Raw genomic sequence first — 12,516 nt, forward strand, 5'->3', positions numbered from 1 at the left:
CGAGGGTAATGGGTATGTTTTGGTATACTAAAAATTGATGTGGTTGTATGTAAGTAAGTATGAATGGCAAATCTTAATTAGGCTTTAACACAGTGCATCATTAAGAAGGCTAGTTTGAACCATTTGATCAGTGTAAATCGGTTGCCTAGACTAATACTCCTGAGACTAGTAGCAAAAATCTGGAGGCTTGCTTTAGGTGTGTGCTCTTTAGATATGCTTCAAAATAAGTCGTGGCTTCAAAAATGGTTCATCAAATGTTTGTTGTTCTTTTACAGTAGTGTTGAGGAAGACACTAGCTGAGAAACATGGAAGTCTTGGTATTAGAGGTATGCTGGTGTTTTTTTAAAGTCTAAAGGATTGGTGTTTGTTTCCTTTAATGCAACTATGGAAGTCAGATTAACAAATAAGATGATGCTTCTATTTGCATTCAGCAGTAATTTCTTGTACGTGTGAGGTCATATATGGATTATATGTTTTGTCACTTTTGTTAAGTATTTATATTGGTCTCATCTCAAAAGAGGTCAGTAGGGATGCAGTTAAAATCTAAAATTGAAGATGCACAATATAATCTTTTAATAGGGTGTGGTATAATACTAGATTCTAACGAATTCCACAAGAGATCATGGAAAATATCATTTTCCTAGAATACAGATAGGGTAGCTGACCCCAACTGATCAAAAGGATATTCCATACCAAATTATATCGTGCTCAGCAATAAGAGCTGTAGGGAAGGATCAGGAAAGAAGAACATCTGAGGTTATTGAATTTGTCTTCCCAAGTAAGCATTACACGTGATGAAGCCCCGTTTTCCTAGAAATGGCTAAACACCTGCCTGCCAATGGGAAACAGTGAATGCATTCCTTATTTTGCTTTGTTTGCATGCACAACTTTTATTTTACCCCTTCAGCTGTTTTTGTATCAGCCTGTGAGTTTTCTCACTTTCACCCTTCCAGCTGTTTCAGTCATCCCTCAGCAGGGGAGTGAGGGAGCAGCTGTGCGGTGTTTAGCTACCTACTGGGATTAACCCACAACAATCAGGGACCCAGATCAGCCCAAAGACTGGGATATAAGGGTTTGCAAAGGCTGAGCAGAAAGCTGTGACTCCATTTTAAAGAAACTGTTTTGTAAACTCTCCCGAGCATGAAGAAAAGCCCATTGTTGGGTTTGTTGTGTGTTTTGGTTTTTTTTATACATCTTGAATATGGAAGTAAAAGTCTTGATGTTTTTGCACTTTACCCACTGTTTGGTTTAACCAACTTTTTAGATAATGCTGATACCTACTACCTGCTACTACCTGCAGTGGGAAAGAAACTTGCAAGTCATTTAACGAACTAATGGTCTGAAGTTGAAAGGTGTTTTACTTGTTAACATTCTGTATGCTAAGTAGCAGTCCCCAAAATTTTTAAGGTGCCTTGTTAAAGATTTTAAGTTTTATTTTTACATTTGCTCCTCAGATGTTCTTAAAAACATCCTATCACTTCAGCAGGAGTTAATAGTATTTGTTATTGTTATCTACTCCTTGCCCCAGATTGAAGATCCAGGTTGCTTTTGGGTTACTATGAAAGGATGTGAGCCTTACATAGTCGATGAAACAGAATATAAAAACCTGAATGCTGAAATGAATCAGTTCTATGACAAATCTTACAAAGATGCAGATGAAGTAAAACCACTAATGGTAAAAGAAGGCCAGGTAAAATCATTGCTATGTTGTGTAGATAGAAATAATCTGTTATTTGCATTGATTTGGGGGTGAAGTATCCAAGATACGCATTAATCTTCTTTTTAATATTGCTATGTATAAAAGTAGATAATGGCTTCTCTATGGGTTATCTGTATAGTATCTGTAAACTTCATAACTACGTAAGTTGCAACACTTGCATTTTAAAAAGAAAATTGAGGGCTGTGTAGTAAATACTGTATTCTTGCCTCTGAAAAAGACTTTGAATGTAATTTGCTCCATTTATAAGAACCTGTGGTCTTTTTCTTTCTTTTTCAGATTTGTGTGGTTTTCAGTGAGGAACTCAGATGCTGGTGTAGAGCGGTTATTAAGTCAATCATGTACTGTACAGATGATTATCAAACAGAATGTTTTCTTCTGGATTATGCCAAATACATTTTTGTTAAATCAAAGAAGTAAGTGTTTGAGTTTTTTTGAGGCTGTCACTGAAATGTATTTGTTAGCTAATGCATACAAATACTATTAACATTTATTTAGATTGATAGTGGCAAGGATTTATTTTAATCAAGGTGTGGATTAGGTCCACAAGAAACTGCTAGCCATGTGATAGGCCCTTCCAAGTATTGATACAAACCAGTCTTTGTTTTGTGAATTTTTAAAGATGCTTTATATTGTAGGTTTTGGGTCTTTAAAGATTTGAAATTGAAGTAATGGCAGTTTATGTCTGAAATACATGATTGGCAGTTAACATATATACTTTCCTCCCTTATTAATTGGTTATATATTAAAAAAATTACAAGCAGTGAAGATTATTCACAAAGTGTACATGGAAGCAGGCTTCGCTTGCTGAACCAGCTTTTGACACCTAGACACAAAAATGTGTGTTTTTTTCCCCACTGCAAATTACTAGCTTGTTTAGGTTACTAAGAGCTGACAGTCTTAGTATGGTGTAAAAAAAGGTGAGCTTTCACAGGTTCCCAGTTTTTAATAAAACCACTATGAAACCTACTATTTCTAAAATCTTGAAAAATATGTTTTAAAAAATAACTGTTTCAGCTCTTAGCTAGATTTAAAGTTCATTTCTCTAATAAAACATGCAACTTCGAGTACGAGAAACTTTATCAAGTGTTTTTTGTAGTATTCCACAAAATTAAGAAAGCTTATTTAAAATACTTTAAATATTAAATTAAATAACGTTTTTAAATTTAATTTTACTGTATTGGAAAACAACTTGACAATACCCTGAGTGTAAAATACATTCAACTAGAAGTAAATGTGTGATTTACTGCTTTTTAATTGTAAAATAAAAATTTGAACAAATGCAATAAATATGTGGATCTTAAAAGCTTGCTATATATGGTGTCTTGCTGGTTATTAAAAGTCTCCAACCAAAGCAAGTGTTAAGGAGAAGATAAACACTCTAGTGGTAGCTTTGTAAAGGATAATTATTTTTTTCTTTGGAAAATGAGTACAAATGCAAATTAGCGTACTTATTAGATTTCCTTCTTGCTGATGTTAATCATACCTGGTTTGTTACACAGAAGTAATAATTGCAAAACAGAATATGCAGTGGCAGGTGGTATATGTGGTAGTACGAGAGCTAAATATCATGAAAAGACAAAGCTGTAGTGGCAAAGGATCAGAACGATTTCGAGTGAATAGTAAGTGTATTGATATCCAGAGCGAATCTGTTCACTAATTGCTCCTGATAGTACCTCTCTTGGAGAGAAAAATAACGCAATGGTTCCATGGTGTTTCACAGTGGGAGCCAAACTTCTGGAAGAACTGTCTGGTCAGATACAGGGTAATGGAAGGATGTGTATGAGACTAATGACTTCTGGAGAATAAAATCTGCTTAATAAAATAAGATTAAATCTGCTTTGTTTTTAAGCATTCGAGTTGCACTGGAAGCATTTATGCAGATCCCATATAGGGCAAAGAAGTGTAGACTGTATCGCACAAAGCCAGTGACATTGCGTATCGATTTTTGTGAAGATACTGCAAAAATAGTGTAAGTAGAGTTTAATAAATGTGTTCTATTCATAAATTTCTTAAGTGTGAAGTTTTATTGTAGAAATTTTTTTAGAAGAGATGATATTTCAAGAAGAACATAGAAACAGTTTTCCAAATCTGATTTCCTGTTTCAGAGGAGCAGGTCTTAAGTGGAACTGCTTCCTTAATGATTTGGGTTTTATTATTCACCTGTTTGAATCTTTTGATATTTATTTAAAAGCCTTCAGAAGTTTAGACAGGTTTCTGGCAGTTTTTGCCCTTTGTCATCCCAGAGCTGTGCTTCTTGCTTCCTAGCACCTGAACTTCTTTGCTAATCTGTCCTTATGTGCTGTTTCCTACAGGTGCTCATCTTAACTCCTGATACTTTTTTTTTTTTTCCCTGTGGTAATTTCATGCTTAGGTGAACTGAAGTTCTGCAGCTGTTTATAGGTAGCTTTCGTTTTCCCCATCGTGTCTTTTTTCTTGCCATATTGTGGATTTCTGTTGTGCTTTCCATGTATTCATGTCAGTTTTTTCTCACCGCAGTTTTGAAGGACTTGAATAAGGTTTTCACTGGGGTCGGGTGTAAAGAGAAATGATTTTGTATCCTTGAGTTCCAGGATGCTATTGTCAAAGATCCTGCCAACTTGAGAGGGACGTGATTAGATCACTGGGGAATACAGCTCCACAGCCAGAAAGCTACTTTGATTTATTTGTCGGTAAAGAATATTCAAAACTCCATGTGGTTGAGCACTTTACTTTTCTAATACTCCTGTTTGGAAGAAGAAATTGACTTCTAGTATTGTGACAGAACAAATACTAGTTAGTTGGGATAGGAATAGCATACATCTTAAGTGGGCCATCGTTGTGAATTATCAAAAAAGTTGTAGGTTGTCATATTTTTAGTGCTCTTCACTTGATTCTTTTTTATTTTATACTTAAAGTTTATTTTATACTTAAAGTTGCAGAAGATGGTAAAGAGTGAACTTAATTTTCTGCTATAGACACTGGAGCCTTCAGCACTTTAGTGTTTGTTAAGTGCTTGTGTTGTTAAGCACAAGTGGACTCTTGCTTTATTTTTGGTTATTCTGTTTTGTTTCTAACCATTGTATTTTATATTGGATGTAAGCCATCATACCTTGACAAAGCAATATCAAGTAATTTTTGATCAGCTTATTTTACTGATAAGCTGAAACAATATTATCAAGACTGAAATTACATTCTAAGTAGCAAGATTCTGCTAATTTGTCTAGTTGCTGCACTTAAGATTTGGCGTGGCTTGAAAGTATTTCTTGATATGCATCACAATTTTTTTCCAACATTACCATTTTAATTTTTGATGTTGTGGGATAACTGGTTGTGTTTATTTTCCTAGACCAGCCAAAAGATGGGATAGTGCTGCTACTTGGTATTTTCAAAACCTTCTTAAAGGTAAATAAAACACCCTGCCAAAATCATACTTGTGGCTTCTGTTTTGGGAAAAATAAACTGTTAGAGAAATGTAATACTTTTGTTTATATATTTAATTATATTTAAGAATATTGTAGATTAAAAATAAAGAGGAAGGAGCTACATAAAGTTTTATGTGTGAACTGACTAAAGCAAAAATATTTGTGGAGCTTCATCTTGAGTGCTGTGGGCTTCCATGCTGCATAAATTTGATAGCTGACTAGATGGTGTCTGGCTCTATGACACATTAAATAAGGTAGCACTCACATAACACTTGTTTTGAACAGTGGAGCCTTTCTTTGTGTTTAGCTTAAACCTTTGAATAGCCATCACGGCTGTATTTTTGTAGTTTTGTACAGAGTTGGCAAGATCTGGCTTATGAGTTTACCCTTTCAGTTGTTGCTTGACAAGGATGTAAGCACCAGCTCAGAAGACGTATATCTTTATTGTAGTTGTTAGTAAATAGATTGAGCTCCGAGTAGTTATTCAGTAAGCTAGAACTGCTTTTTCTCCAGTCTGTTCTTGTGCTTTCACATATTTCAGTAAGTCATCCAGTCTTTTTCATATCAAGCCTTCTGTATTGGTATGAAACAGATTTTGGTCTTACTAGAAAAGCAACTCCTTACTGAGATTTTCTAATCTTGCTTAAATGCTTCTACCTAAAAAACTGCCTACCTGCTCACTCACAAGCATAATAAACTCCACATAAAATGTGTTTGGGGAGGAGAGGATGAGCTTACAAAAGCAATAAGGAGTCTTTAGGCTTATAATTTCACACGCTAACTGGTTCATAGCACTTCTCATGATTTACTTTTTTATTTTTTTTTGCCACACATTTAAGTGTCACTATGCAAGTAAAGGTTAGTAGGGAGCAATAATAACATTGAATTTAATTTCATAGATATTGCCAGACTGTACCATAAGTAGTAATACATACCTTTTTTAATTGTTAGCACATCATTAGTGCCTGCAGAAGTGCTTCAGAATTTACTAACGGACTTTATCAGCTATGTTTGCTCGAATGAAGGGCCTAACCAAGCCATACAAATGTGCAAATATATCTTCTTTCAAGAAAAGTAAATGTCAAGTTTGGAAAGTACACATTTGTACTACAGGTTGTCAGAGGCTAAAAGATAAACTAAGACTTTTAGTGTAGAACTAAGACTCGTTTGTGCAGAGAGGTCATTAATCTGTTTCAGCTCCCAATCTTCCTTCAAAGACTAAGGACAATTTCATTTTTGCAACTTTAAGGTTTTTTTGCTTTGTTACTTTCTCATTTCACTGAAAGTTATTATGATTGTACTAACTTCCCTAAAGAAATAGGTTACATGTGTAATTGTGATTTCTATTTTTGTTGATCTCTGAAAGTACAAGTGAAAAACACTGATAATTTGATACGGGTTTAATCTTTTTACTTGTGTTTATTACTACATTTAGCAACTACCCAAGTGAAAGTCAAGTTATGTGCTGTAGAAGATAACACATTTGATGTATTTCTTTATGTGACAATAAAGGATGAAAAGGTGAGATACTTTTATATCTGCAAACCTGTTCATGCACTTTGATACGCAAGTTACAACTTTGCAATTAGTTTAACACTGAAAAGCATTACTTGCAAGTGAGTTGTAATTTCTGTCAGATACAGTAGTAACTGTATATCATATACTTATTAGGGCGTTTGTTTTATTTTTCTGTTGCTTGTAAACTTCTGGAGGAATTCCAAGAGGCAGAAATCCTGTTTGTCTTTGTGAACCTCTTTTTGGAAGGTATTGTCAAGCAAGTGAAGTCCAGCAAGTACTTCAAATGGACAACTATGTGAATTATTTAGCGCACTTTTGCACCTTTTTGTGGTATCATACTTAATGTTTCAGTAGGCAGTTACATAATATTATAAAAATAAATAGGAATTCACACTTGCTTTTGCATAACACTGAGTCCTCAAACCTTTGGAGGGGGGCGGGAACCCCAACTAGTTCCACTTGTCAAGATGTGTAACTTGTGCTAAATCTCTGCTGTAGTTACTGTCAGACTTGCGCAGCTGTATGGTAGATACAAATAAATGCATTTGAATGCTGCTTCTACTTGGGAGTGTTTTATTCAGAGTTTTAGCACTGGCGCTGTGGTCTTTGCCTCAGATAATAACTTTGAAGGTACAGACTAGTTTGAGTATATTCTGTCAGTTCAGAATACCAATTGGCAATAGTATCACTGATCTCAGACAGTGGAGTTTAAGAAGTTTTCGGTTTAGTATTACTTTTTTCTGCCAGGTTTTGATGCACGCTGAATGAATTTTTCTAAAATTTTTAGGGCTCATAGAAAAAGTTAATTGAGCACGGAATTTCAGGCAGAAGCATGGAATTGACAACTAATTAACACTTGTTTAGAGAACATAAAGGAAGCTGTGACTGACTTTTCCTATTCTGGAGTTAATAATCTTCAGAAAGTATCCACTGATACTGTTTATGTCTTACTGCTGTTTAAAGCTTCAAATAAATTCTAAACAAGTATGTTATATAGTGGTGTAGCTTACTTTTTGTTGATGCTGGTCCGTACTGGTTGTTTTTTTAGGTATGCGTTAATGACGATCTTGTCTCAAAGAACTTTGCTTGTTTTGAGGAAGCTAAAGAGAATATGGGGAGTTCTGCAGATTATCAGGAGAACCAAATGTCATTAAATGTTGAGTGTCTTCCAGTGAAAATTGTTAATCCTGCACTTACTTTCAGGCCAGTGCTGTTTCAGGAGGAGGTATCAACAAATCATGAAACAGGTGGGAATCGTGTGTCAGAAAGAGTCATACATGCAAAGCATCATATGTCTTCAATTGAATATATTGAACATGAACCTACTGTCTCAGTTCGAATCCAACAATTGGATAAAATGGTATCCTTACAAACAATAATGCGGTATCATACTTTACAAAGACTAATCAAATTATCAGATGCAGGAATACTATAAAGCTTTTTGTACTAAGATGAAGGCTGAGGGTGAGTTACACAGGCACTTGTTGATATGCTTACATAGTGTTACATATTATTGACATCACTTGTGGCATTGATCAGTGATGCATTACTGTTTTTTTTGAGTTTGGAGGGATTTATTTGAACAGAGGTACTTTTGAAGCTAGCGTTTACCATTAATTTTCTCATTTATCCTGATTAGAGTATGTCTTTTAAAAAGTGTACAACTTTCTGCCCTCCATCCGTGTTCACTCAGTTCACATGTATAGTTATAGAATTATAGAATGGTTTAGGTTGAAAGGGACCTTAGCTAGCTCTAACTCCCCTGCCGTGGGCAGGGACACCTCCCACTAGACCAGGTTGCTCTTTAGATAAAAATAACTGGGTTTTTGGTTGTTCTTTTTTACATTAGGAAATTATACAAGCAACTAAACAAGTAACTTGCAACACACTGTAAATAAAAGTGCTGGCTTTCTATGTGTTCAGGTAATCAGAAATGTGTTTCTGCACGTTTTACTTGCCTTTCTAGGTCTTGCTGTTTCCAGTTCTTTCCTTCAAGAGACTTACCAAAGGTCAAGCACAGATCTAAATGAAAATACTGCATCTGTAAGTATTGGTTTTTGTATTAAATTGTCAAAGATGAACTAAATCACCAAAGATGAACAAACATACATAGGACAGATCAGGAATAGTGTAGTCATCTGTCTTGTTTTTTGATGTAATACAGATCTGGGGGACCGTGCTAATTCTCGATAAATACACTAAAGTGCTTGAAAAGGTTGTGCCTCCTGTTGCACTCCTTTGCTATAGTTTTATGAAGATGACTGCTGTCTACATGACACAGTTTTCTGACTATATTAAAATGTAAATTTTAATGTTTCCCTGAAAACAAAATAGTCCTTATGCTGTACCATGGTAAACATTCATTGGAGTCTCTTCTTATTTGTTGAGTCACCTAATACTTTAAATGTCTAATGTGGTTTCTTACTATTTTCTTTTTTTGCTTGCTACTCTCTTCTGAAACATTTTTGAAAGGTTGGCGCTTATTCTTGAGTATTCAATTGTGTACTGAATTGCACAATTGGAGCCATTACAATGCCCGTGGGAGGGAAGGAAAATGAACTGATAGATTCTAGGCAAATAATCACTGCTGAGTGTATTTAATCTCAGTTCTTTTAAAGACCTTATGTGCTGTTCTGTGTCCTCTTCTGCTAGATGCTTTAAAGGAGAAATTTGCTTCTATGATAGCAATGGAACTACTTCTGTCAGGGCAAAAAGGGAGTTTTACAGAAGGTATTTTATAGTTCTGATGAGAGTTAAAAGGATGATAACCACTCCTGAACTTAAACTGTAAAGCCTTATTAAAATATTTTTGAAAGAATGATTATGAAAATTGTAGTGTAGATTGTTACTGAATCAGAGCGGGACTACCTTTATACCCTTCTGCAAACAGTGAGCTGAATTATCTTTGCCACCCACTTGAGTGATGCAAGTCTTTGACCAAGTCATGCTTGTTGATTGCTGGTGGGTAATGGTGAACGCTAGAAAGTCCTCTGTTCAGAACCAGACATCTTTGGGGTCACTCTGGGTCCAGTATCTGATACTGGTTACTCCCTTGAGGATTTGCAGTATTGTTCAATTTAAGTTCATGTGCGTTGTTGCTGTAACTGTACAGCTGGGTAGCCACGTTTTGTTTTTCCTCCTGCCTGTGATGTGCAGGCTTTCCATGATTTTTCTTAATTTTGTTTTAAAGATGAAGACATTTAAAAACTACTCAGTAGGTATTCGTACTAGCTCAACTCCCCAGTTATGGCTGTAGCTTGAGGTATGACCATGAGCTAATTTTTCTTTTGTGTGGTGTTTTGTTACATGCTTGATTCTTAGTAAAGAAAATACTGTTCTGTAACAAGTTAGACAGTTTTCTGAAGTTTGTTTCATCAAAATTGTTGCCTTATTCAGACAAACTTAAAATTTGTGCAGAAGTTTTCCAGAATATTTGTAGAATCATGGAGTTAGGTAAGAAAACCGCTTCCAACTCAGTAGACAAAAGAAATAATTTTTCTAAAATGTTGCTCTTGAACAGTATTTTAGTGCTAAAAATGCGTTTGTCTTTTCTTGATAGATTGTCAAAGCAATTCCAGGTTTGCCTTTCAAGGAAAATACAGCAGTTCACACAGACAGGTATGGTGCAGCATGTTAAATATTTTAAATGGTTATGTAACCGGGTAATTAGGAGCTGCAGCATGTTTCCAGTTACTATTCTTAGGCAGACAAAAGAACAGAGGGTAAGAGACTATGCATACACATGTTTTCGGGGAAGAAGGGAATTTGAAGCTGCTGATACCTATGCAGACTACAGTAAAAATAGCATTTTTTTTTTTTTTTAAAGTAGTTTGACAACAAGGATGTGATGGGGAAGTATTTTTTCTGCACACTAAACAGGTTAAGTTGCTTTATTTTATTCTTAGTGTGATTTATAAAGTTTTCAAACAATGAAATATGACTATGAATTGATTTTGCGCAGTGCTTTTACTGTGCTGTGTGTCAGTTGATGCCAAGGAGTTTTTTTAAGTCATTTTCTAACTGCTGCGAAGATATATTGTTTAATTTTTTGAAACTTTAAGAAACCTTTTTTCTACAGTCCTGTCTGATTTTCTTCTAAAGTTGAGGAACCTACCAATTAACTTTTTAAATATTTTCCTTAGGATTATTTTCAGATACTTAAAAGCTAATACTAAATTTTATTTTCAAAATATTACCTTTTGATTTCTTTTTTCTTGTTTGAGGATTTTTCCTCCTTGCCATAGGTAATACATCAAAAATATTTTGCAAGTGAATTGCTTCATGACACTTTAGAAATATTGTTGGCAATACTAAGTTATATTTTACTTTTGCATTTATGTTGGATTTAATATTTGTATGTTTCTGAGGCTTCAACAGTTCTTAAATTGTGATCCTCTGAAGACTCACATAATTGAAGATGACCAACAGGTATTTCAAGCATTAATTTCCATTTAACTTCTCTTGTGCCACTGTATGGTGTGTACATGTAAGGGTTTAGTAGTGTTGGGGCTGTTGATCGTCTTTGTGGAAGGAGGTTGGGCTGATTCCAGCTGCATTTGCAACCGGAGGCAATGCCAGGGTGAGAGGAGTAGGAGGTGCTCCATGCCAAAGCAGGCATACTTGGAGGGACTGCAGTCTGTGCAGCACCTACAGTGGATCAGAGGAAAGAACTGAGAGGGAGGGAACAACAGAGGGAGACTTGTGTTCTGACTGCAGTCCCTGCCTTGCACTGCTCATTGCCTCAGCGCTGGGACTGAGTGTGACCTGCGTGGATTATAAGGGAAGAGGAGAGGAGTTTGGGATGAGGTTGAACCTGGTAATGGGGGCGGAAAGGCGTTTTGCTGAGTGTATAAGTGTTTGTTTCTTTGTTTTTGTTTCCCAGTAACTAAATCAGTACTTCTATATATTAATTGGCAACAAATTAACCTAAAGTTGTGTCTGATGTGCCTGCATCAGTAATTGTTAAGTAACAGCCCTGTATGTTTTGGCCCATGAATCTTCTTACTCACTCTCCATGTTTTTCTCTCCCATCCTTCTGTAAAGGGCAAGTGAGTGAGCAAGTGGCTGCGTGGGTGTTTGGCGGTATGCTGAGGCCAGTCCGCCACAGCAAATCTTACTAGTCATCTTCTTAAATTATATTTGGATTTTTTTATAGCTGAGTGCTAGCTGTACACGGAACATCTAGTGCATTCTCTTGAGTGGTTTGACAGTTGTGGTAAGACAGTCTTGATAAATCTTTAAGAAATACTAATAATGAGTATTTGTCTCACCACTGGTCTGTGTAACTTAGCAGTATGTATGAGTCATCTGAAATATATTTACAATTTCTTTGGCTATTTTTCATCAAAATACCATATTTTAGATACAGTGAATGCATTTGAATCTTATGTAAGCCAAAACCCTTTTAGTAAATGTTGCCTTTATCACCGATTTGTCATATGGTTTCAGAGTGTTCAAAGTCTTAGTGAAGAAAGAAACTTTGTCTTTCTTAGCAACAAAATTGAGCCATCGTCAGTTCTGGAAACAGCACCACTTTCTGATGATCTGAAAAAGGTAATGCTAATGTAGTATATTACACTGAGTATCTTTTTAAGGCTAGTATTGTACCCCAACTTTTGATACTAAATATTATACCTAATTTTGATTGAGGAATGTCTAGGAGGTTGTTCACGTGGTTCAATAAGCTTCAGAGAGAAGCTGTAAGAATTGTACACGTTTCTTCTGGTATATCAACCACTGCCACAAGTCATGGGATTTGAATTTTCGCATAATAATTTAATTCTTCAGTCCAGAAGAACTTTTTCATATTGCACATTAAGGACACTTATTACGTAGTGGGTTAAAAGCTTTTAAATCACTTAGTGTTGTGTTTTGTAT

General features: G+C 35.4%; 1 protein-coding gene across 1 annotated transcript in view; it reads left to right on the forward strand.

Moving 5' to 3' along the window:
- The first annotated feature begins 305 nt into the window (after positions 1 to 305).
- Positions 306 to 12,516, forward strand: part of TDRD12 (tudor domain containing 12) — a 32,865-nt gene continuing 20,654 nt past the window's right edge. The window contains exons 1-11 of the mRNA XM_054199931.1: positions 306 to 326; positions 1,529 to 1,690; positions 1,997 to 2,133; positions 3,570 to 3,689; positions 5,046 to 5,101; positions 6,557 to 6,642; positions 7,688 to 7,886; positions 8,606 to 8,682; positions 10,199 to 10,257; positions 11,007 to 11,067; positions 12,088 to 12,192. Coding sequence (XP_054055906.1) covers positions 306 to 326; positions 1,529 to 1,690; positions 1,997 to 2,133; positions 3,570 to 3,689; positions 5,046 to 5,101; positions 6,557 to 6,642; positions 7,688 to 7,886; positions 8,606 to 8,682; positions 10,199 to 10,257; positions 11,007 to 11,067; positions 12,088 to 12,192 — 1,083 coding nt within the window. The remainder of the gene's footprint in view (positions 327 to 1,528; positions 1,691 to 1,996; positions 2,134 to 3,569; positions 3,690 to 5,045; positions 5,102 to 6,556; positions 6,643 to 7,687; positions 7,887 to 8,605; positions 8,683 to 10,198; positions 10,258 to 11,006; positions 11,068 to 12,087; positions 12,193 to 12,516) is intronic.

Source organism: Rissa tridactyla, chromosome 4 (genome assembly GCF_028500815.1).
Source record: "Rissa tridactyla isolate bRisTri1 chromosome 4, bRisTri1.patW.cur.20221130, whole genome shotgun sequence".
NCBI lineage: Eukaryota > Metazoa > Chordata > Aves > Charadriiformes > Laridae > Rissa > Rissa tridactyla.